Source organism: Notolepis coatsorum (assembly GCF_963971535.1).
Source record: "Notolepis coatsorum genome assembly, chromosome: 11".
Taxonomy (NCBI): Eukaryota; Metazoa; Chordata; class Actinopteri; order Aulopiformes; family Paralepididae; genus Notolepis; species Notolepis coatsorum.
In genome coordinates, this window is record NC_140175.1 from 106,879,836 (window position 1) to 106,906,378 (window position 26,543).

Consider the following 26,543-nt stretch of genomic DNA (forward strand, 5'->3'; position numbering starts at 1 on the left):
TCCTAACTGTGGGGGTAATAGTAGAAATACATAAATACAGGCAATAAAAATTTTAGTACAGTAGAAAAATTATATAGGCAATATAATTAACTCTGAATATGCATATGAGCAAGTAGGCAGTGTAATCAAAGGTGCAGATGAGGGTCTGTATGCACTATCAATTATAGTGTATATAATTGACCACATCTGCCCAGTTGTACAGCCCTGGCCTATTCCTATTCCTAATTTATTTTTACTTATAATGTTTTTTTTTTTATCTACTTTTTCTCCCATTTTTCTATTTTTCTCCCATCCCAATTTCGTATTGTCCAATTCTACCCTCCCCTGTCTCGAACGCTGTTAGGCCATGCCTCCCACAAGCCTTGCATCACCTGTCCCCTCCGGTACACGAGGAGGCAGCCGTCGCATCTTTTCACCTGCACAGCACGATCTCTCAGCGGCGAGGGTCTGCGTGGGAGGGACACGCCGCCCCCGTTGCTTCCTGATTCTGCTGCGCAGGCGCACCAACCGACCTGTAGGAGTCGCTGTCCACAACGTCCGATCCCCACCCATCAGCTTCCCACCCCTAACACTGCCAATGTGTGTTAGTATGAACGACCAGCCAAGCTGGTAGCAACGCCGAGAGCTGGGCTCGAACCCAGCATCTCCTGTGTTAGTGGCGAGCGTCTTGCCCACTGTGCCACTTAGCCGCCCATATTTTTACTTATAATTGTACTATATTCTATTGTGTTATATTTCATTTAGTTTATATCTCATATAATTTTATTCAATCTCTTATTTACAGTGGTACAGCCCTGGCCTATATTTTATTTCATAATAAATTATTCTATTGTGCTTAACTTAGTTCATATTTCATTTTATTTTACTCCACCTCTTTATTGTATTATCTGTCTGTTAATGTCTGTCCGCTAATGTCGCACTGATAATGTCCAAAGCAAATTCCTTGTATGTAAAAACGACTTGGCAATAAAGACCTTTCTGATTCTGATATTATACATTACAATTGATGTTTTAGTTTAGCCCTTCGGTCAAAGCATCGCCTCCCCCACCATCTGCTTCATTCACTGAGAGCTCAGAGGACTGATTGCTGTGTCAAATCTACTGAGTCAATGTCTCTGTAATTGGGCTTTTGTCCCTGGAACAAAAGGTTTGCAAATGATCTGTGGATAAAACAATACAACGTTAATGGCTGCAGGAATGTGTAAATGTAGGCTATTAGTAGCTACAGCTGTTTGCTGCTCTGCACCTCCCCATCCTCTCTGTTTCTTCACGGAGAGCACACCTTCACTGATGCGCCAATTCCAGGAATATTATTTATAATAACTTTATTTGTATAGCACTTTTCATACAGAAATTGCAGTTCAAAGTGCTTCACGGCAGTAAAAAAATACAGGCATAACAAGCAAGCATAAAAAATATAGAGCGGTAGCAAGGTATGGTAATCACAGTTTTTCACATTAGGATCTAGCATCCCAATATGCCTCTCTGTTTACGGTTTCATTCAGTAATAAAAATAATAAAATAGAATAGACAGAGTAAAAAAGTGCGGTTTGATTCAGTTTAAAAATAGGCAAAAAATTATCAAATAGAACGGACAGTAAAAAGTGTGATAAAATAGTTCAATAAATATAACAGAGCAGTGCATCGCTCTTAATACTTTGAGTTTCTTTACAAAGTTCTAACATACAACAGAGCAGTGCATCGCTCTTAACTTAACAGAGCAGTGCATCGCTCTCAACTTTGAGTTTCTTTACAAAGTTCAGTTTTGAATTACAACAGACCAGCGCTCTTAAAATTACAGTGCATAGGACAGGGGTGGCCAACCAGTCAGAGACTAAGAGCCACAAAAATTACTGTGGTACCACAAAGAGCCACACCATATACCAGCGTTTCTCAACTTTTTTTTTCAGTCACGGCACCCTTCATGTGTTTATAGGTCTCACCCTCTGGCCTCTGAAGTTGCTAATGTATTTTTTATTTGGGCCTCACAGGGTTAAAAGTACCCTGTGAGACCCACGGTTGCAACATTTTAGCCATTTAAAAAAAGAATGTTTATTTAAAAAATGTTAAGCACATGTATAGTCAATTGGTCCTGTTGTTCAGCCTCACAATGCTATTTGATAGTAAATGTGTTTATGTCCCACCCTCTGGCCTCTGAAGTTGCTAATGTCTTTTTAATTTGGGCCTCACAGGGTTAACCTCTTAAGCCCGAGATATAGAGTAAAAGTGTTTTAACTGTTATTAGTGAAATATAAGATTATAGAAATCTCAGGGCATTGAGTCAGAAACCGGCGCATATTGACAGGAGGAAGTGGCACAGCCAAAAGTGAGTGTAGTCTTTTGAAGGAAGAGACTCAGGGCTTTCAAATTTCGAAAAACGACCCTACCCAGCTCACACCAGCCCGTGTCAATCATCTGACTTCTGGATTTACTTTTTAATTTCTCTTATTTTTTGGGATTATCTCCCACAAACCTGAACATTATTGCCATAAAACAGAACGCAGTTAGTTTCTCTACCTTTCTGTGAACGTCTTGCAAAAAACGGTGTTGCAATACGATGAAAAGTGGTGGAGAAATTTACATTATAAAAAAGATGGCAGATTTCAGTACTGTATCTACAAAACCTTCTGTTTAATCATCTTCCCTTTATTCATTTGCTTAGATTTTTCAATAGAATTGATATTCTCCTTTGGTTCATTACAATTTACTCAAGCCTAGTAACAGACACACTATTTCTGACACTGATCCATATATGTCTCTAGATTCAGATACCAAGAACATGCAAATGGACCATTTAATAAAAAAAAAAATTATGCTACGTCCTTATGGAATGAGTGACACACAAAAAAAAAGTTTAAAAAGTTTAAAAAATATATATAATTTTTTTTTTTTTTTTTTTTATGGATGGAAGGGTTGGCCACCCCTGGCATAGGAGGTAGTGAGAAGGAATTAGCATAGAACTGACACATGAATTTGATAGGAAGTGTATGAAAGTAGGCAGGGTAAGAATAGTGCAGGTCAAGTACAATTTGTGTCAGGATATCCCTGATGTTTAATTTAAATGCCTGAGCAAAGAGATAGGTTTTAAGCTGTCTTTTGAAGTTATCTAGCGGGTTGGCTTCCCTGATGTTTTTGGGTAGTTTGTTCCATAGTTCTGGGGCGTAGTTGATAAAGGCTGCATCACCGATCCTCTTTTGAGCCTATTGTAGTCCAGCAGCTGATGATCGCAGTGTTCTTGCTGGCCTGTAATTTATTAGAGTGTTGGCGATGTAGCTAGGTCCCTGTCCATTTAGAAATTTTAGAGCTTTGTATGTAAGGAGAAGGACCTTGAAGTCAATTCTAAATGTTACAGGAAGCCAGTGTAGAGCTGCACTAATGTGCTCTCTCCTTTTGGTTCTAGTTAGCAGTCGGGCTGCAGAGTTTTGGATTAGCTGAAGCCTCTCTGTGGTTTTCTTAGGGAGACCTGTGAAAAGTGCATTACAGTAGTCTAACCGGCTAGATATGAATGCATGAATGAGCTTCTCAGCATTGTTTTGATTAATAAATGGTCGTACTTTTGCTATATTTCTGAGATGAAAGAACGATGTTTTGGTCACTTTGTTAATATGAGAATTGAAGTTCAGTTCTGAATCTATGATAACCCACGAGACTTGTGACCTCAGATTTGATCCAAGGGGTTAGTCCTCCCAGGTTCTTTATTAACGTTTCTTTTTTTGTTTTGGGGCCGATAATTAGAATTTCAGTTTTGTTATTTAGTTTTATGAAATTCTTACTCATCCATTTATTTATTGCCAATACGCAGTCTGTAATGGAGTTAATAGCTGTATCATTTGGTTTAGCAGATATGTACAGTTGTGTATCATCCAGCTATGGAAACCTACGTTATGTTCTCTGATGATATCAGCCAGTGGTGACATGTAAAGGACCTAGGCAACTCCCTTGTGTAACCCCATAGTTGTTGTCATATATCTCAGACATGTGGCCTTCTAGTTTAACATATAATTTCCTCCCTCTGATGTAGGTTTTAAACCAGCTTAGCACATAGTCTGAGAAACCAACAAGGTTTTCAAGACGATCGATTAGAATATCATGATCGATTGTATCGAATGCTGCACTGAGATCTAGCAGGATAAGGATGGAGACCTTATTCTCGTCAGAGTTTAGTCTGAGGTCACTGATTATCTTGGTGAGGGCAGTTTCAGTGCTATGATATTTTCTGAACCCCGATTGAAATTCTTCTAAGATGTTGTTTTCTTCAAGAAAGGAATAAATTTGACCTGAAACGATCTTTTCAAGTACTATTATTATATAGTATTAGAGCAGGGTGTACTGGTTAGATGTGACTCTTGACATCAGAGTCTAGTATGTTGTCATGTGACTCTTGACATCAGAGTCTATGTTGTCATGTGACTCTTGACATCAGAGTCTATGTTGTCATGTGACTCTTGATTATGATAAAAAAAAATGCTACTTTCCTATTATGATAAAAAAGGTTACTTTCTTCATTTAAATATCTTATTATGATAAAAAAAAGTTACTTTCCTCATGTAAACGTCCCATTATGATAAAAAAGGTTACTTTCCCCATTTAAACTGTTTGTATGATAAAAAATATGACTTAATTTAAATATCTTATGATACAAAAGTTAACTTTCCTCATTTAGACTCATAATCAGCTGCTGTTTTAAAGACTGTTTGTAATGATGTGTTTTTTTCTTTTTGTTTTTCAGTGAAAAAAGCCAAACTCCAGGGTTCTCCAGGTGAGTTCCATTTTAACCATATCATGGCTGATCTTTACATCGTGTGAATGATGATACAACACCAGGATGGGTCAGTGTCGTCATAGAAAATGTCTTCTCCTTTACCACTGGGAGACAGATGGTTTTGTCAGGAGGTCGCCCTTGTAATCTGAAGGTTCCTGGTTCGATCCCGGTGGCTCGTCAAAGTGTCTTTGAGCAAGACACTGAACCGCTCCTGATGAGCAGGATGGCCCCTTGCATGGTTGCCTCTACCCTGTGTGTGGTGTGTGTGGTGTGTGTGGTGTGTGTGGTGTGTGTGGTGTGTGTGTGTGTGTGTGTGTGTGTGTGTGTGTGATATAAGTTGTAAAGTGCTCTGGATAAAAGGTCTGTTATTTAAATGGTTAATTGACCATTTAGATGCTTTGTCTCGGTGCTGGACGTCTCCTGTGAAAAGATGGGAGCTGTGTCCCATTATTGTCATTGTGTCATTCTAGTGTCCGAGCACAGTGCCTGTTCAGAATGGGCCGATTGCTTGGCCTCTGGACGTGCTGCTTGCAGCGTTCTCCTGAACTGTGGTATGGCTGCTTGCAGCGTTCTCCTGAACTGTGGTATGGCTGCTTGCAGCGTTCTCCAGAACTGTGGTATGGCTGCTTGCACCGTTCTCCAAAACTGTGGTATGGCTGCTTGCACCGTTCTCCAGATCTGTGGTATGGCTGCTTGCACCGTTCTCCAGATCTGTGGTATGGCTGCTTGCACCGTTCTCCAGATCTGTGGTATGGCTGCTTGCACCGTTCTCCAGATCTGTGGTATGGCTGCTTGCAGCGTTCTCCTGAACTGTGGTATGGCTGCTTGCAGCGTTCTCCAGAACTGTGGTACGGCTGCTTGCAGCGTTCTCCAGAACTGTGGTATGGCTGCTTGCAGCGTTCTTCAGAACTGTGGTATGGCTGCTTGCAGCGTTCTTCAGAACTGTGGTATGGCTGCTTGCAGCGTTCTTCAGAACTGTGGTATGGCTGCTTGCAGCGTTCTTCAGAACTGTGGTATGGCTGCTTGCAGCGTTCTCCAGAACTGTGGTATGGCTGCTTGCAGCGTTCTTCAGAACTGTGGTACGGCTGCTTGCAGCGTTCTCCAGAACTGTGGTATGGCTGCTTGCAGCATTCTTCAGAACTGTGGTACGGCTGCTTGCAGCGTTCTTCAGAACTGTGGTATGGCTGCTTGCACCCAGCGTTCTCCAGAACTGCTCATTTGATCAACTTTACACTTCAACATTGCACTCAGCAATAGTCCTCAGCGATACACGGGCCACTGCATCAGGAGTTAACAGAACTCAGGCGTGGGTCAGCCATGTTCCCCTTTTCAGCTCCAGAGTCAATTGACCTGGGATCAGCGGTCATGATCTTATTAACTTCATTATAATAATTCATTAATAATAATAATTCATTACATTTATATAGCGCTTTTCTAGACACTCAAAGCGCTCCCCACAATGTAGGGTGGAAACCACCACTGGTATAGCACCCAACCTTGTGCTACGCAGGCTCAATGGCTGCCATACACTGGCACTCGGCACACATCACACTACTACACAATGGCTGAACGGCTCAGGAGACAGGGATTGATATCAGCCAATTAAGGGGAAGGGATGATTAGGTGGCCTTGATGTCAGAGATCTGATTGGGAATTTGGCCAGGAATGTCGGGGAGCCCCCTACTCTTTGCGATAGGCGTCCTGGGTTCTTTAACGACCGAGATTCAGTCAGGACCTCGGTTTAGCGTCTCATCCGAAGGACGGTTATGGTTTTGGGTTCAAACTGGTGTCAGATCAGCTCTGCTATACTACTGTATGACACTGCATGCCTGTTGAATCTTGTTTCTCCAGGAAGTCCCTTTTCAGGGAAGATGACCAAACTCTACTTGGTTTTCAACAGGTTAGAATTTGGTCATGAAAGCCACCCTATAGAAAGTCCAGATGTAGGTTAATGAATCATCCCACATGACCTTCCTCACCCTGCTGATAGTGTAGGCCGCCCTGCATCTTTTAAACCTGGGCATGTTGCTTTAGATGTTCCATATGGTTGTGTATGATGTGTAGGATCGGAAACTTTCCTTTTATGATAGCATGTACAATAGTGCTGTATATACTGTATATATATATATACATTAGGGGTGGGAATCGCCAGAGACCTCACGATACGATACTATCGCGATACTTGCGTCACGATACGATAGTATCGCGATACTAAATATATACTAAAAATATTTCTTTTTTTTAATCAAATTTAGTTTATTACCTTTTTTCAACTGCAAAGTAAAACTTTGTCAACATGTTTTATCTAATAAAATAAAGTTCAGTCTGTTCATCTCACTTCAATAATTTTTATTGCAGAACATGGCATTTTCTCAAGCAGACAGATGTAAACACTGTAATCTGTGTTGCATGTACCTGACAAACTGAACCGTTTGTATTACAGTCATATTCCAACTTAACTGAATGCACGTGTGTGTGTGTGTGGACTACTGTACTATTACAGGTATTGAAATGAACAATGCAACTTCCTTATACACATTTATTTTAATGAATAATTAAATATCGATACTTGGCGTCCCTGTATCGATACAGTATCGCCATGCAAAGTATCGCGATACTACTACGTATCGATTTCCCCCCCACCCCTAATATACATTCATATATTTATATTTACTGCATATATATATATATATATCTATATTTGAATATGCCTGCATATAATCCTCTATATAATTACCTACTTATACACCTGCATATAACCCGTATGATAGCATGTACAAAAAGGCTGTATATACCGTATATAATATTTATTCTTACCATATGTATATATATATATATATGTAACGGATGGTATCGTGAAGCGCAGTCAAGAAGGGCTAGGGTGAGTAGTGGTGCTATGTAGGGATGCCCCGATCACGTTTTTTGCCACCGATACCGATCACCGATCGTCTTGAGCCATATCGACCGATACCGATCCGATACCGATCGTTTTTGATTAATAAAAAAAAAAAAATATATATAATTTTTTTTTAATTTTTTTTTATAAAATATATATATTATATAATTAGACTTGTACTTGTAGTTGTATTATCTGCGAGACAACGCCACCACGCAACAAGTCAAAATGCTCGCTATCTCCACTGTCTGTGTGTATACTCTTGCTTTGATCAAATCACATTCGGCTCTGCAGATTTACCCTAGGCTCTGCAGATATACCCTACTCCCTCAGCTATCCCCGTTAGTGACTGCGACGCAAGCCGGGCTTCGAATATGCATCGAATGAGTGTTATAAGACATTGATATCAGGAGCTGTCTGTAGCTACTGCTAGCCGGAAATATAACGTTAAGACAACGCCTCAGTGAACTATTTAGTTGAATGGGACATTTCGTTTTGAACAGTGAGCTAAGCTAACGTGAGCTAACAGAGTTATCATACACTAGTACTAGATAACTAGACTATTGCTGGAGCATTTGTTGATATCAGGAGCTATCAGTAGCTAGCCGGCTAGATACCGTTCAGTTAGACAATGCCTCATCATGTATTAAACTAAAAGTGAATAGTTGACTGGGTCATTTTGTAACGGTAGCTAACGTTAGCTCATGGAGGTCCCGTCCCACTAGACTAGACTAGACCCGTGTTTACATGCGTGCGGGAGGAGCTGGAGGAGGAGCAGACGCGCAGCACTGTGTGCAGCTCCCGGTGTCTGAGACAGAACTCAGCGAGTGAGATCTGTTTTGACGATCGGCGAAAATAAAGCATTATCACCGATCGCATATTTATACTGATTATCGGCCGATAACGATCGGTGGCCGATCGATCGGGGCATCCCTAGTGCTATGGGTTAAACTCACTCTCACATCCTCAAAAAAAAAAAGACAGATAGACACGTTGCGAAGTAGTGAATTTAGAGCTGCCGCGATTACCGCATTACCGCGGTATCGCTGTTACATCACGGCCACCGCAGAGTAGGCTGAATACCGCGTCACCGCTGTTTTTTATAATAATAATAATAATTTACCCTCCTCTCGTTGGGCTTGCGGCTCTGCAGATATACCCTACTCGTCTATCGACCTATTGGGTACCAGAAAAGTCACGTGAAACATTGCAGACCACTGATTGGTCAGAAGAGAGACGCGTCACACGTTTTTACGTCCTGAATGTCAGTTCATCACAACAGCTAATAACGTTAGCTTTAACTCTCCGCCGGAGTGGACTATCATCGCTCTTCAGGAGTACTAAACGAGACATAATGATTTTACTGTCTGCAACGAATGTTATAATAAAAGCCCTTCGTTCTATACACTTGTCTGATTGAAAACTTTATTAACAGACCGCAGAATGGGACAACTCAGCACGCTCTGAGCAAAGAAAGGAACTGAGATATGAATAGAGTATTGCTTTTCTATGGTCCGGTAAATACGCTGATGTTATTGAACGCATAACTATATAATATCAATGCCACAAAAACGAATGCCTTTATTATAAAGTAGTAACTTTATAGTAATAATAATAAGAAAGGGTCGGGGGGGTGCCCGCGACACCGAGTGAACTGCGCATCCGTGTTTCACTTTCAATAACTAATGCGTGCTTGCCGAATCCCAAACAATATTCATGCTGCAAAGTCATCCTCTAAAGATAGACATTTAGACTAGAGGCAGGCTATATGCTATAAAGAGTAGACTACTACTACTAAAAAAAAAAAATGCATTCAAACTTTTTTTTAAATTTTTTGTGTGCGTGCGGTAAAAACCGCGGCGGTAGGAAATATTTTGCAAATTTGTGCGATAAGGAAATAATCAATACCGCGGCAGCTCTAAGTGAATTCACCTCTTGGTATAGCGGTCTGTGTTGTTGCCTGCGGCGTGGGAGACCGGGGTTCGACTCCCACTCGGGGCATCGAAGTGCCTTGGGTGGAGTGGAGTGAGTTTGAGAGGGTGAGTGTAACAGATGGTATCGTGAAGCGCAGTCAAGAAGGGCTGGGGTGAGTAGTGGTGCTATGGGTTAAACTCACTCTCACATCCTCAAAAAAAAAAGACAGATAGACACGTTGCGAAGTAGTGAATTCACCTCTTGGTATAGCGGTCTGTGTTGCTGCCCGCGGTGTGGGAGACCGGGGTTCGACTCCCACTCGGGGCATCGGAAGTTTGAGGTGACGTTGTCACAACCGTTATATATATATATCCACATCTGTCTGTACATACCTTCATATAATCCTTTTTACATGTCTCTGGATACTATATCTATATCTGTACATAATCAAATCAAATCAAATCAAATGTATTTATAAGGCCCAACAACACACGTTAATGTCCCCATGGGCCGTACAGGTCTTCTTTAAACAAGTCAAGAAGAAAACATAACAATAAATCAAGAACAGAACAAGGACACCATAAGGTTCAACAAATTTAAAATAAATGCAAATAAATGAAAGAATGCAATGAATACATATCGCTTACCTACCTTTACTAGTTGTACTGCTGGCCAGTATGACTTACTACCATCGTGTCATGATACCTGTATCACTGTACATCACATACATATTCATACTGATTATCACTCAGTAGTACTAATTTATATATTTTATATCCAGTTTAATCACCTGTATATTGTGTATTTCTACTGCACTTTACTGTTACATTTGCACTCTGGTTGGATGCCAAACTTGTTATTGTTGTACTGTACTTGTTGTGCTGTATGATGACAATACATTTTAATCTAAACCAGCGGTTCTCAAACTACGGGTCGCGACCCAAAGTGGGGTCGTGGATAGGTGATATATATATATATATATATATATATATATATATATATATATATATATATATATATATATATATATATATATATATATTTTTTTTACTGTTTTTATTTTGGCTAAATATGCCTAGTTTTATAAATGGGTATTGATAACATAGTGCTGTAATAACATTTTCTAATAAATATACATGATCAAGTTCAACAACGTGTGCTTTTATTTTGATCTTCTTTAATTCCATGTTGAAATTACGTGTGGGGTCGCCAAAAAAAAATCCTAAATAAAATGGGGTTCTGGTATAAAAAAGTTTGACAACCCCTGATTCTAATCTAATCTAGGATCGGAACCTTTTACATTTCTGAACATTTTCCTCTGACCCCAAGGCTATATAAATCCTAGATATTATTATTATTGTGATTATCTTACCTCTGGTCCACACCGACCTCACGGCCGCCTCCACACAGACAGCGTCATCAACACAACATCTTCACTCGTCTGAGAGGGGGGGGCCTCTCTGCTCAGACAAGCCTCTCTGCTCAGACAACCCGGGGGGGGGGCCTCTCTGCTCAGACAACCCGGGGGGGGGGGGGCCTCTCTGCTCAGACAAGCCTCTCTGCTCAGACAACCCGGGGGGGGGGCCTCTCTGCTCAGACAACCCGGGGGGGGGGGGGGCCTCTCTGCTCAGACAACCTGGGGGGGGGGGGCCTCTCTGCTCAGACAACCTGGGGGGGGGGGCCTCTCTGCTCAGACAACCCGGGGGGGGGGGGGGGCTCTCTGCTCAGACAACCTGGGGGGGGGGGCCTCTCTGCTCAGACAACCCGGGGGGGGGGGCCTCTCTGCTCAGACAACCCGGGGGGGGGGGGGGGGGGGCCTCTCTGCTCAGACAACCCGGGGGGGGGGGGGGGCCTCTCTGCTCAGAGAACCCGGGGGGGGGGCCTCTCTGCTCAGACAACCCGGGGGGGGGGGCTCTCTGCTCAGACAACCCAGGGGGGGGGGCCTCTCTGCTCAGACAACCCGGGGGGGGGCTCTCTGCTCAGACAACCCGGGGGGGGGGGGGGGGGGGGGGGGCTCTCTGCTCAGACAACCCGGGGGGGGGGGGGGCCTCTCTGCTCAGACGCCTCCAGACCACGCTGCTGAGTGCTGACTGACACACTGTACCAGCTGCTCTAACCTGTTAACACGGTCTCTGAATGAAAAGAAGACATTCCACAGACCGTGCAAACACTGCTGAGGTAACCAGTGTGTCCCGCGCCTCAGTCTCAGATCTGGGGAGGAGGTTTGAATACATTTGATCAAATGAGAGGCACAAGAGACCAGTTAACACAACTCATATCTCCTTCCAGACCCTCTAGCTACAGGTTATAGGCTCCATCCCTTCTCTAGCTACAGGTTATAGGCTCCATCCCTTCTCTAGCTACAGGTTATAGGCTCCACCCCTTATCTAGCTACAGGTTATAGGCTCCACCCCTTATCTAGCTACAGGTTATATGCTCCACCCCTTATCTAGCTACAGGTTATAGGCTCCATCCCTTCTCTAGCTACAGGTTATAGGCTCCATCCCTTATCTAGCTACAGGTTATAGGCTCCATCCCTTCTCTAGCTACGGGTTATAGGCTCCATCCCTTCTCTAGCTACAGGTTATAGGCTCCATCCCTTCTCTAGCTACAGGTTATAGGCTCCATCCCTTCTCTAGCTACAGGTTATAGGCTCCATCCCTTCTTTAGCTACAGGTTATAGGCTCCATCCCTTCTTTAGCTACATGTTATATGCTCCATCCCTTCTCTAGCTACAGGTTATAGGCTCCATCCCTTCTCTACAGGTTATAGGCTCCATCCCTTCTCTAGCTACAGGTTATAGGCTCCACCCCTTCTTTAGCTACAGGTTATAGGCTCCATCCCTTCTCTACAGGTTATAGGCTCCATCCCTTCTTTAGCTACATGTTATAGGCTCCATCCCTACTTTAGCTACAGGTTATAGGCTCCATCCCTTCTTTAGCTACAGGTTATAGGCTCCATCCCTTCTTTAGCTACAGGTTATAGGCTCCATCCCTTCTCTACAGGTTATAGGCTCCATCCCTTCTCTAGCTACAGGTTATAGGCTCCATCCCTTCTTTAGCTACAGGTTATAGGCTCCATCCCTTCTCTAGCTACATGTTATAGGCTCCATCCCTTCTCTAGCTACAGGTTATAGGCTCCATCGCTTCTTTAGCTACAGGTTATAGGCTCCATCCCTTCTCTAGCTACATGTTATAGGCTCCATCCCTTCTTTAGCTACAGGTTATAGGCTCCATCCCTTCTCTAACTACAGGTTATAGGCTCCATCCCTTCTTTGGCTACAGGTTATAGGCTCCATCCCTTCTCTACAGGTTATAGGCTCCATCCCTTCTTTAGCTACAGATTATAGCCTCCATCCCTTCTTTAGCTACAGGTTATAGGCTCCACCCCTTCTCTAGCTACAGGTTATAGGCTCCATCCCTTCTCTACAGGTTATAGGCTCCATCCCTTATCTAGCTACAGGTTATAGGCTCCATCCCTTATCTAGCTACAGGTTATAGGCTCCATCCCTTCTCTAGCTACAGGTTATAGGCTCCATCCCTTTTTTAGCTACAGGTTATAGGCTCCATCCCTTCTCTAGCTACAGGTTATAGGCTCCATCCCTTCTCTAGCTACAGGTTATAGGCTCCATCCCTCCTCTAGCTACAGGTTATAGGCTCCATCCCTTCTCTACACGTTATAGGCTCCATCCCTTATCTAGCTACAGGTTATAGGCTCCATCCCTTCTTTAGCTACAGGTTATAGGCTCCATCCCTTCTTTAGCTACAGGTTATAGGCTCCATCCCTTCTCTACAGGTTATAGGCTCCATCCCTTCTCTACATGTTATAGGCTCCATCCCTTCTCTAGCTACAGGTTATAGGCTCCATCCCTTCTCTAGCTACAGGTTATAGGCTCCATCCCTTCTCTACAGGTTATAGGCTCCATCCCTTCTTTAGCTACAGGTTATAGGCTCCATCCCTTCTCTACAGGTTATAGGCTCCATCCCTTCTTTAGCTACAGGTTATAGGCTCCATCCCTTCTCTAGCTACAGGTTATAGGCTCCATCCCTTCTTTAGCTACAGGTTATAGGCTCCATCCCTTCTTTAGCTACAGGTTATAGGCTCCATCCCTTCTCTAGCTACAGGTTATAGGCTCCACCCCTTCTTTAGCTACAGGTTATAGGCTCCATCCCTTCTCTAGCTACAGGTTATAGGCTCCATCCCTTCTTTAGCTACAGATTATAGGCTCCATCCCTTCTCTACAGGTTATAGGCTCCACCCCTTCTCTAGCTACAGGCTATAGGCTCCATCCCTTCTCTACAGGTTATAGGCTACATCCCTTCTCTAGCTACAGGTTATAGGCTCCATCCCTTATCTAGCTACAGGTTATAGGCTCCATCCCTTATCTAGCTACAGGTTATAGGCTCCATCCCTTCTCTAGCTACAGGTTATAGGCTCCATCCCTTCTCTAGCTACAGGTTATAGGCTCCACCCCTTATCTAGCTACAGGTTATAGGCTCCATCCCTTCTCTAGCTACAGGTTATAGGCTCCATTCCTTCTCTAGCTACAGGTTATAGGCTCCATCCCTTCTCTAGCTACAGGTTATAGGCTCCATCCCTTCTCTAGCTACAGGTTATATGCTCCATCCCTTCTCTAGCTACAGGTTATAGGCTCCATCCCTTCTCTACAGGTTATAGGCTCCATCCCTTCTTTAGCTACAGATTATAGGCTCCATCCCTTCTCTAGCTACAGGTTCTGTATCATTAAGGGGTTCCGCTTGGCATCACTCATGCACTCCCTCGCGTACGTGCATGCGCACTGAATAAATTCCACAAATGTACCTTTAATACCAGTATTAGTCTGACCACACCCCTCATCAGCTTACCTTCATAAGCAGGTGTGTGGTCACCTGCTCTCCTCCTTCTCGCTTTCACCACAAGGAAGTGCCTCGGTAGTACCCCACTTGACGTGTTGATTAGTTGAAAAGAGTTGTGACAAGTCTACATTGTGCTTAATTTTTTCTTCTCTCATATCTGTTGTAAAGAAAAAGTTTGGGTCATAATGTATTCTGCGGAGAGTAGACCCGCTAGACCTACTCTTCACCAGCGGTTCTCCATTCCCGCCTCCGTTGTGCGTTCTGGTGCTGGGCTGTTGCCACTTTCGTGGTTGCCGACCCAGCCCAGGAGACAGCCGATGGATAGTTTGCCTCTCCGAAGAGCCGAGGAGTCGGTGCCGTCGCTCCGGCGATGGCCTGATCTCGACTCTGGTTCCTCTGGTTCCAGGGAATCGTCCGTTGGTGAACGGTCGGTTGTTTTGGAGCGGAGGATTTGCGACGCAAACTTTTCGCGTCTGCCCGTTCACGTCGCAAGATGGTAGCATGCAGGCGCGAACGGCCTGGGTTTGGGGAACTGCTGGAGACCAGCGAGGATGCGTCCGGCTCTGGATTTCCGATGGAAACTGAGGACTTCATGGAAGAGGCGGACGGATTCTTGTATGATGGTCCCGTGGAGGAGAGTATCCCTCCTCAGGAAACACCGGAGGGGGGAGAAATGGCTCCATGGGGCTCCCTGTTCGAGGATGTCGAGGAACAACCTTGGCCTCATCAGCAGGATGCCCTACTGTCGGCCACATCAGACTGTGGCTCCTTGACCAGTTGCAGCCTGCTGCATGTGAGGGATGCGGGTTCGGTGGAGGAAGGTCCGCAGGGGGAACTGCGGGCTTTGTTTCCCGAGCTCATGGCGGTAGCCGCCGCCGCAAACGGCGTGCCGCTGCCGCTGCCATTGCCTGCACCTGTCCCTGATGATCTCATAGGTCATCGCTGGCAGCGTCGCCCAGTGAGAGGGGTGGAGGTTGTCTACCCATTTTTCCCGTCAATGGGGGCCTATGTTCGTCAGGGTCAGGCGGTTGCCAACATCATGGGACTAACCCCCGCCTACGTACCAGTTACGCGGGTGTCGGGGTTAGTCAAAGGTATGGGGGAGGGCGTGCCTCGGCTTGACAGTCCGATGGCCGCTCTCCTCTGTCCGGATATGGTGTGGGAACCCTTATGCAAGCCGGTCCTCCAGGGGAAATCGGCTAGGCGATTGGCTTATTGGGGTGACCAGTCATTCATCGCTGGTACACAATCGCTGGCTGCGGCGTCTAACATCGCCCACCTGGCTAGATTTGTATCGGGGATTATGACGGGCGGCACGGATCTGAACGAGGTAAAATGCGATCAGATCACCCAGGCGGCAGGAGCTGTCCTGCACATTTCCCAGGTGCTGGCCATAGCCATGGGGAAAGTGCGCGCCCTGGCTACCCTGGGCCAGCGTCATCTTTGGCTGGAGCAGGCCCGTGTGCCGGAACGGAAGAGAGCGGAAGAGAGCTGTCTCCGTCGCCCCTACCACTGCCTCCGCCGCCGCTGCTGGCCCCTCCAAGAAGGCCAGGAGAAGAGAAGGCGCTTCTGCTACCGCCGGCCCATCCACGACCGGAGGAGACGGTAGGGAACGTCGTGACCAGCAGACAGTAACCTACCGTCCCTCCGGGGCTCCTCGGGGTGGCAAGACTCGAGCGGCGCGAGGTGGCAGACGCCGCTGAGAGTGACTTTTCCCCTCTGTGTCCCCTCTCCTTTACACCCTCCCTGGCCCCTCTATGATTTTGTGCCTTAAAACATTATGATAAATAAAGAAGTTCCCCGACATAAGGGGGACTATGTTTTGGCCGAACAAACTGTGTTTCTTCAACAATTCATATGGTGGGGTTGTGTAAATATGAATCTGCACTTTTACGTTGTGAGATGAGTCGTGTTGTGTTACGAGATTAAGCAAGGTCTGCAACATACACTCAGTAATAGGTTCTATTAGCTTGATGCTCCACATGCATGTAGAAACTGGTGTTATTCCATTGCTTGAACTAAGTATATGTGTCTCACAATGCTGTGTTGTTAAGTTGCAGTAATACTCGTACACACACGTTCCACGGCCTAGCCGTTACTCTCGGTCAGCGTATTTTGCTATGTACGACATAGTCAACGGGTGTAGGATTCACACACATGCGACTTGTTTTTGTTGTAAATCCTGTTCACATTTTGTGGGTAGCGGGCATTGTATTAGCTTATGCTCACATTAGCTTACATTAAAATCACGGAGGTTTTCAAAATGGCTACAGTTGTTTTCTGTGTGTAGGGAACGAAGGGTTTTTTGTGAGGGGGTGTCGAATATACCCCTCCTTCCCACTTGATTGGTTTAGGGGATTTTTATCTTTTCTGCTGAGCCAGTCAGGGCCGAGCCGGGGAGACGTCTTGGCAGGGGGGCGGGGGGGGGGAGGGTTATCCTGCCAACTCCTATTACAGAGAGGAGTCAAAAAGGCAGAATTCCCCCCCCGTCATAGCGGTGTTGCTATGGCGACGCCTTCCATGAGTTGCGGTGTCTTAAGGTGTCGAGTTAAAGCGTAGGGCTCACGGGTCTGCTGCGCTCGATTTATGTAAACCTGAGTCAGTTGGTCACGTGACTCACAGTTTGCATGTCTTTCTCATGACTACCACTCGTGTGGGAAGGTTTTCTGGGAGGGTCTAGTCTAGAGCCATATGAAATCCGTTTAATTTTTTTCCAAATTCCATTTTATTTTTTTCCAAATTCCGTTTTTTCCGTTTTAATATTTCAGAATTCTGTATTTTGCTTTGTACGCTCATTTTACCATCAGAAATAGTGTCTAATAAGTGGGAATGAATAAATGTCCACAATTTAATAGGGCTGTCTTAAATACTTCGATGGGCATGGGATTCGAATATGAAAATAAAATTCGATTATTAAAAAAAATATATATATATATATATATATATATATATATATATATATTTTTTTTTTTGCTAAAGCAACTTTGCCTCTCTTTGTTAACTACAACAAGCAATGCTGTTTGTTATTTAAGATGAGGTCGGACTCTGCACTGACAGATTTGTGTTCATTGTGCTGCTTTTATAAAGCCTCAAATGACGGCTTACAATATTTCATGAAAGCAAAGTGTTTTGTTTGTCTACGATTTAAAAAGGTTTAAACTTTACAGCACTGACAAAGTTGAACAAAGTGCTGTACAAGTCCCACAACATAAAAAAAAGAAAAGTAAAAAAAAAAAAAAAATCAATAGATTATTTTTTTTATAGTTGATTCAATTTTTATTGCTCAATTCCGCGATTCCGTCCGCGATTCCGTGATCGCGGATTCCATATGGCTCTAGTCTAGTCTTTACTCTCTGATTAAAGAAGAGTGACTGGATGTAAAATCATGTGAAAACGGGTTTTTTACTCCCAGCTGTGCAGTTGGGTTCATACGGGTGATGCTTCTTCTTTATTATTATAAAGAGTTGGATGTGTCTAGATGAATTGGAAATGGGGGCCCCTGATGGAAACAAGACTAACGTCTTTCTCAGGTCTGCCTCCCCTTACCGATTGTGTGTTTTGAGCCGTACTATGTTGTACCCTTTCTGCAATCTGTTGGTTAAAGTTTTCATTCATTCATTCATTCATGGAGTTGGTTGCATCCCGCCCTCTTGTCGTTCCCCTGGGCGTCTTGGGGATTCAATAAGATGGTCTAAATAGCCTATTATTGATGTGGATATGCCCAACGCACACATAGTGCTAACTCAGGATGTTCTGTTGGACATTAGGTAACTGACTGGCGTGCCTTGATTGCTTGGGGTTAAAACAGCATTTTTATAAAGCAATCGGGATGGGGGTTTTTCCTCTTCCGACGCCCTGTGTGGTTGTCGACGGGTTCTCGTTCATATCAGGGGATGATAACGGAATGGATCTGAACATATGTGGAAGGGTCTCACGCCCTGGAGGTGGGCTGCCGGGCGCGGTTCGCACCGGAACGTCTGAGTGGCGCCTTCTTTTTATGTTTAAGATCAACACGCATATCTGCCCCTTCTCCTGGAGTTGGCATGTCGGCGTGGTTAGGGCACAGGACTGGTTCTGGTCGCGCTGGTCCGGATCAGTTGAACCCGTTGTCCGCCGGGGATGCAGATCTGCTGTTCTGGTACCCTGAGGGACTTGGGTTTTTTCAGGGGGAAAAATGCTAGGTCGGTCCGGGTGTCACAGGGTTGGGCGCTATGGAACCCTTGTTGGGTACATTGTATTCTACTCTGTCGTAATGGCTTACGGCTGTGCCAGCCTGTACGCGTCCGATCTCGTCGGATCTCGGCCGCCATACAGGTTGGTCTTGGTTAGTACTTGGTTGGGTGACCTCCTGGGAATACCAAGTACGGTGCTGGGGCTGGTTTTCCATTCTTACGCTCTTCTCTTACGCATGGCGAAGAGGGGCCTGTTGGGGTGGTCTTGACCTCCTCGGGGGACCCTGTGCTCCCCGTATCACCGGGCCCGGTCCGAAGTAATGTTTCGTTGACCTGTAGGCCCGGGATAACCCTGTTGGAAACTGGAACACGGGCTGCGACAGCGCAGGTGTGTTTTGGGGTTTTTTCCTGAGGGGTTATGGGACCAACCACCGCATGGGGTAACACCTGGGTGGTTGGTTCTCTGGTGTATTGCTGCGGTGTCAACTCCCGGGTTAACCGGTTTGAGGGTGCCCCTGCACGTTCATGACGTCTGCCAATCGTGTCAGCCTTCTCTGCCTCGACCCCTCTGGGTGGGTTTTTTTTAGATGGAGCCTTGGTCATGCAACTACGCCAGCATACGCCCCTTCCGCCGGTGCGGCTGTGTTCAGCTGTCCTTTCTGGCGCCTGTCTCGTCCGCAGTCTCCAGGCTAGGGTTCACAGCCTGTTGCCTGGTTTTCCTCGGTGCGCTGCCTGCTTCCGTTGGTTAACCTTTTTGTGTGCTTACGGCCATGCTGACTGCCTGTTGCAGGGTCAGTGTGCCAGGCAGTGTACTATCGGGGAGGACGGGGCCCGCTCGGCTGAGGGGCCTTTGTCCGAATACGCTGGCGATGTGGGGGGCGGGGCACTGCGTGCCCACCTGGTGGGGTCTTGATGCTGGCATCATGGACTTCTCCGGGCCCCCGTTCCAGGGGGTCCAGTCCCTTTGGTGGGTCTGGGTCTTCCTTCGCGCTCCGCTGCTACGGCCTTGCCACGGGGTTGGGTTTGCCCTTGACCCCGTGATTCTGGGGGCAGTAACGAGGTTATGCGTGTGTGTAGTCGTGGGGTCAAGCCACGGTCTGCTCACCCTGTGCGTTGAGTTGCTTAAGTGCCTCTTCGCACGGTCGGGTCCGTCGCCCTCCCGGTAAACCTCTAATAGGGGGGGTGCCCTCCATTAGGGGGGGTCGGGGGGGCTCGGCCCTCCCTGTTCTGTTGGTTGTGGGGGGCCTTCAGCGGGGTGTATTTGACGGCCAGTGGCTCCGCTTGGCCTCCCTTTGTGCATGAGTGATGCCAAGCGGAACCCCTTAATGATACAGAACGATAGGTTATGACTATAACCAAGTTCTGTTAATTAGGGGTGACGCTTGGCATCCGACGCCGCTGCAGCCCTTGACCTCACCTTGTGGTGAAAGCTTGGGTAGGAGGAGAGCAGGTGACCACACACCTGCTTATGAAGGTAAGCTGATGAGGGGTGTGGTCAGACTAATACTGGTATTAAAGGTACATTTGTGGAATTTATTCAGTGCGCGTGCACGTACGCGAGGGAGTGCATGAGTGATGCCAAGCGTCACCCCTAATTAACAGAACTTGGTTATAGTCATAACCTATCGTTATCGGCCCCATCCGTTCTCTAGCTACAGGTTATAGGCTCCATCCCTTCTCTACAGGTTATAGGCTCCATCCCTTCTTTAGCTACAGATTATAGGCTCCATCCCTTCTCTAGTTACAGGTTATCGGCCCCATCCCTTCTCTAGCTACAGGCTATAGGCTCCATCCCTTCTCTACAGGTTATAGGCTCCATCCCTTCTCTAGCTACAGGTTATAGGCTCCATCCCTTATCTAGCTACAGGTTATAGGCTCCATCCCTTCTCTAGCTACAGGTTATAGGCTCCATCCCTTCTCTAGCTACAGGTTATAGGCTCCATCTCTTCTTTAGCTACAGGTTATAGGCTCCATCCCTTCTCTAGCTACAGGTTATAGGCTCCATCCCTTCTCTACAGGTTATAGGCTCCATCCCTTCTTTAGCTACAGATTATAGGCTCCATCCCTTCTCTAGCTACAGGTTATAGGCTCCATCCCTTCTCTACAGGTTATAGGCTCCATCCCTTCTCTACAGGTTATAGGCTCCACCCCTTCTCTAGCTATAGGCTCCATCCCTTCTCTACAGGTTATAGGCTACATCCCTTCTCTAGCTACAGGTTATAGGCTCCATCCCTTATCTAGCTACAGGTTATAGGCTCCATCCCTTCTCTAGCTACAGGTTATAGGCTCCATCCCTTCTCTAGCTACAGGTTATAGGCTCCACCCCTTATCTAGCTACAGGTTATAGGCTCCATCCCTTCTCTAGCTACGGGTTATAGGCTCCATCCCTTCTCTAGCTACAGGTTATAGGCTCCATTCCTTCTCTAGCTACAGGTTATAGGCTCCATCCCTTCTCTAGCTACAGGTTATAGGCTCCATTCCTTCTCTAGCTACAGGTTATAGGCTCCATCCCTTCTCTAGCTACGGGTTATAGGCTCCATCCCTTCTCTAGCTACAGGTTATAGGCTCCATTCCTTCTCTAGCTACAGGTTATAGGCTACATCCCTTCTCTAGCTACAGGTTATAGGCTCCATCCCTTATCTAGCTACAGGTTATAGGCTCCATTCCTTCTCTAGCTACAGGTTATAGGCTCCATCCCTTCTCTAGCTACAGGTTATAGGCTCCATCCCTTCTTTAGCTACAGATTATAGGCTCCATCCCTTCTCTAGCTACAGGTTATCGGCCCCATCCCTTCTCTAGCTACAGGTTATAGGCTCCATCCCTTCTCTACAGGTTATAGGCTCCATCCCTTCTCTACAGGTTATAGGCTCCATCCCTTCTCTACAGGTTATAGGCTCCACCCCTTCTCTAGCTACAGGCTATAGGCTCCATCTTCTCTACAGGTTATAGGCTCCATCCCTTCTCTAGCTACAGGTTATAGGCTCCATCCCTTCTCTAGCTACAGGTTATAGGCTCCATCCCTTCTCTAGCTACAGGTTATAGGCTCCATCCCTTCTCTAGCTACAGGTTATAGGCTCCATCCCTTCTTTAGCTACAGGTTATAGGCTCCATCCCTTCTTTAGCTACAGGTTATAGGCTCCATCCCTTCTCTACAGGTTATAGGCTCCACCCCTTCTTTAGCTACAGGTTATAGGCTCCATCCCTTCTTTAGCTACATGTTATAGGCTCCATCCCTTCTTTAGCTACAGGTTATAGGCTCCATCCCTTCTCTAGCTACAGGTTATAGGCTCCATCCCTTCTCTACAGGTTATAGGCTCTATCCCTTCTTTAGCTACAGATTATAGGCTCCATCCCTTCTCTAGCTACAGGTTATAGGCTCCATCCCTTCTCTACAGGTTATAGGCTCCATCCCTTCTCTACAGGTTATAGGCTCCACCCCTTCTCTAGCTACAGGCTATAGGCTCCATCCCTTCTCTACAGGTTATAGGCTACATCCCTTCTCTAGCTACAGGTTATAGGCTCCATCCCTTATCTAGCTACAGGTTATAGGCTCCATCCCTTCTCTAGGTACAGGTTATAGGCTCCATCCCTTCTCTAGCTACAGGTTATAGGCTCCATCCCTTCTCTAGCTACAGGTTATAGGCTCCACCTCTTATCTACCTACAGGTTATAGGCTCCATCCCTTCTCTAGCTACAGGTTATAGGCTCCATTCCTTCTCTAGCTACAGGTTATAGGCTCCATCCCTTCTCTAGCTACAGGTTATAGGCTCCATCCCTTCTCTAGCTACAGGTTATAGGCTCCATCCCTTCTCTACAGGTTATAGGCTCCATCCCTTCTCTATAGGTTATAGGCTCCATCCCTTCTCTAGCTACAGGTTATAGGCTCCATCCCTTCTCTACAGGTTATAGGCTCCATCCCTTCTCTAGCTACAGGTTATAGGCTCCATCCCTTCTCTAGCTACAGGTTATAGGCTCCCATCCCCTCACAGGGGGTTACTCAGACCCGTCCTGGCAGGTAGAGAAGGTCTATGTTGTGTCCTTCTCACCCGCCCGCCCGCCCGCCCGGGTGCAGGTGATGTGGGATCAGTGGCGGCTCAGTCTTAAATCCCCTCGCTCCTCTACCGGAGCTAATCCCTCTGGTGTTTGGCCTCACGCCTACATCCCATAAGCCCCTGTGACGTTTGCCGGCCAACCAGACGTGGCAGGGAGAGGCAGCGGCCTGGTAACTGGCACCAGGGCAGCAGTCCTCAGCTCACCCTGCATCATGACCCGATCAGGGCAGCGGCCTGGTAACTGGCACCAGGGCAGCAGTCCTCAGCTCACCCTGCATCGTGACCCGATCAGGGCAGCGGCCTGGTAACTGGCACCAGGGCAGCAGGCCTCAGCTCACCCTGCATCATGACCCGATCAGGGCAGCGGCCTGGTAACTGGCACCAGGGCAGCAGGCCTCAGCTCACCTTGCATCGTGACCCGATCAGGGCAGCGGCCTGGTAACTGGCACCAGGGCAGCAGGCCTCAGCTCACCCTGCATCATGAACCGATCAGGGCAGCGTCCTGGTAACTGGCACCAGGGCAGCAGTCCTCAGCTCACCCTGCATCGTGACCCGATCAGGGCAGCGGCCTGGTAACTGGCACCAGGGCAGCAGTCCTCAGCTCACCCTGCATCATGACCCGATCAGGGCAGCGGCCTGGTAACTGGCACCAGGGCAGCAGGCCTCAGCTCACCCTGCATCATGACCCGATCAGGGCAGCGGCCTGGTAACTGGCACCAGGGCAGCAGGCCTCAGCTCACCCTGCATCATGACCCGATCAGGGCTGCGTCCTGGTAACTGGCACCAGGGCAGCAGTCCTCAGCTCACCCTGCATCGTGACCCGATCAGGGCTGCGTCCTGGAGGTCATCATTAAGCCATGTCTTAATTATCCAGTTAGACGGACTCTACCCTGGGTCACACCTGGGGCCACGCGTGCTGTAGCCATGATACAGTGATCACAGGTTTGATCACCTGGTCATGTGTCCATTCCTGTCGAAGTGTCCTTGAGCAAGGCACTAAAGGCTACCTGCTCCAGGGTTGGCCCACTGACCTCTGAACCCTCTGGTGAAATGTCTCCATGGATGTGTGTCTCAGAGAGAGATATTAATGTCTACATTAGTGCTGTCAGGCGATTAAAAAGATTTATCTAATTAATTACAGGATTTGTAATTAATTAATCTAATTAATTGCATTTTAATCGCATAACCATTTTAGGCATGATCTTCTATATTCTATAATCATATTTCAAATAATGCATGTGTCTGGATGGCAGAATTTAGTACTGTATCTACAAAACCTTCTGTTTAATCATCTTCCATTTATTCATTTGCTTAGATTTTTCAGGTCTGGTCAATTTGAGCATGGTGTTATTCACAGTGAAAGATACAAATTGTTATTGATATTCTCATTTGGTTCATTACAATTTACTCAAGCCTAGTAACAGACACAGTATTTCTGACACTGGGAATACATTCCCTGAGATCCATAGATGTCCCTAGAATCAGATACCAAGAACATGCAAATGGACCATTTAAAAAAAAGTCTGTAAATGTTTATTGTACGTTCTTATGGAATGTTTTTTATTTATTTGTTTATTTGTTTATTTTTTTGTAAATTTTCATAGCGATAATTTGTGTGTAATTAATTAATCTAATTAACACGATAAACTGACAGCCCTAGTCTACATATGTGTGTCTCAGAGAGAGAGATATTAATGTCTACATGTATGTGTGTCTCAGAGAGAGATATTAATGTCTACATATGTGTGTCTCAGAGAGAGAGATTAAGGTCTACATGTATGTGTCTCAGATATATTAATGTCTACATGTATGTGTCTCAGATATATTAATGTCTGCATGGATGTGTCTCAGAGGGAGATATTAATGTCTACATGTATGTGTGTATCAGAGGGAGATATTAATGTCTACACGTATGTGTGTATCAGAGGGAGATATTAATGTCTACATGTATGTGTGTCTCAGAGGGAGATATTAATGTCTACATGTATGCGTGTCTCAGAGAGATATTAATGTCTACATGTATGTGTGTCTCGGAGAGAGATATTAATGTCTACATGTATGCGTGTCTCAGAGAGAGATATTAATGTCTACATGTATGTGTGTCTCAGAGAGAGATATTAATGTCTACATGTATGTGTGTCTCAGATATATATTAATGTCTACATGTATGTGTGTCTCAGAGAGAGATATTAATGTCTACATGTATGTGTGTCTCAGAGAGGGATATTAATGTCTACATTAGGGATGTCTGATATTATCGGCCGATATTGGCATTCAAATGTAATATCGTAAATTATCTTTATCGGTTTTCAAAAAAAATATATATATATATATTTTTTTCTTTACATTTATTTAACCTTTATTTACCCAGACAAGCAAGTAAGAACAAATTCTTATTTTATTTATTGTCAAAAGTATGCATAATGTTGTGTTAATTCCACAACAAGATATATGTAATCTTAATTACCTGAAATTATAAAAAAAAATCGGGGGGAAACCCTGCATATATTGGTTGATATCGGTATCGGAAATTAAGAGTTGGACAATATCGGGATATCGGTAAAAAAGCCAATATCGAACATCCCTAGTCTACATGTATGTGTGTCTCAGATATATATATTAATGTCTACATGTATGTGTGTCTCAGAGAGAGATGGTTAAATACATTCCTAATTCTACTGGGTGGTATATGGACTTAAACTAAGGGTGATTTAACAAAGTAATTTTTTCTTGATCCCTGAACTAGGGGGGGGGGTCTGTGGACAGTGTGGGTGTGACTATAGTGTGGTTAGTGTTGTGTTTCTCTGAGCTTGTAAGTCTGTCAACTTTACCTTAACCCTGCCAGTGTTGTCATAGGCTCTGGTTATTTATGGCAGGCTGAGGTAGGTGGGGGACACAGGAAGTGGACGTGTGAGTGACAGACAGGTGAGGGACACAGGAAGTGGACAGGTGAGGGACACAGGAAGCAGACAGGTGTGTCCCTTCAATGCTTCCTTTCTGTTGGTGTATTAGTGGCGTGGCTGTGACACCAGGCTGTGACGATTCTATAGATTCTATACGAATTCAGATTTTCAATTATTTATGCATTGTATTCAACCGAGCTTTGGCTCAGAAAAATACAAATGTAGTGTGTGTGTGTGTGCGTGTGTGTGCATAGCACTCCCTCCTCCCTCCCACGCTAGTCTACTGGGACGCCCAGTTTAGACGACAAACGGGAGAATGAGAGCCGGGGAAGAGAGGGAGAAGCGGCAGTTGTTTTCTTTATAAATTAATATGCAAACGTTATAAAATATTAATAGAAGACTAAACATAAACACCCACAACATTTCCGCCCCCACTGCCCCAACTCAACCCCTTCCCCACCCAAGACCCCCCCCCCCCCGCCCATCCCAGGACACCCACCTCCCCCACCTTTCTTCTAGTTTTAGAGCCTGTAGGCCCCCCGTAATCCAACTGCTGTTTGTAGGTGGGGAGACATGCTTCCACTCTGATTTGAATACACAGTAGCTCTGTTCCAGGTTTACTAGTAGAGTAACAACAGTAGTTCTGTCCAATGTTTAATACTAGAGCAACAACAGTAGTTCTGTCTCAGGTTTACTAGTAGAGTAACAACAGTAGTTCTGTCCAATGTTTACTAGTAGAGTAACAACAGTAGCCCTGTCTCATGTTTACTAGTAGAGCAACAACAGTAGTTCTGTCCAATGTTTACTAGAAGAGCAACAACAGGGCCCCGTTCCCCGTACCTGGATAACTGAGTTAGCCGGATAACTTTAACTGGATAACTGAGTTAGCCGGACTTTCCGGTTCCCCGTACCTGGATTTTCCAAATCACCATGACAACAGATCCAAAAGTTTGAGCCTGGTCGAAAGCAGAGTTTAAGTTCAAGTTAG

General features: G+C 45.6%; 1 protein-coding gene across 1 annotated transcript in view; it reads left to right on the plus strand.

The window, feature by feature from the left end:
- unc13bb (unc-13 homolog Bb (C. elegans)) overlaps nt 1-26,543 on the plus strand; it is a gene marked incomplete at both ends in the record, with an annotated part of 291,089 nt that overhangs the window by 37,999 nt on the left and 226,547 nt on the right. Inside the window, 1 exon segment of the mRNA XM_084325041.1 lies at nt 4,730-4,759. Coding sequence (XP_084181167.1) covers nt 4,730-4,759 — 30 coding nt within the window.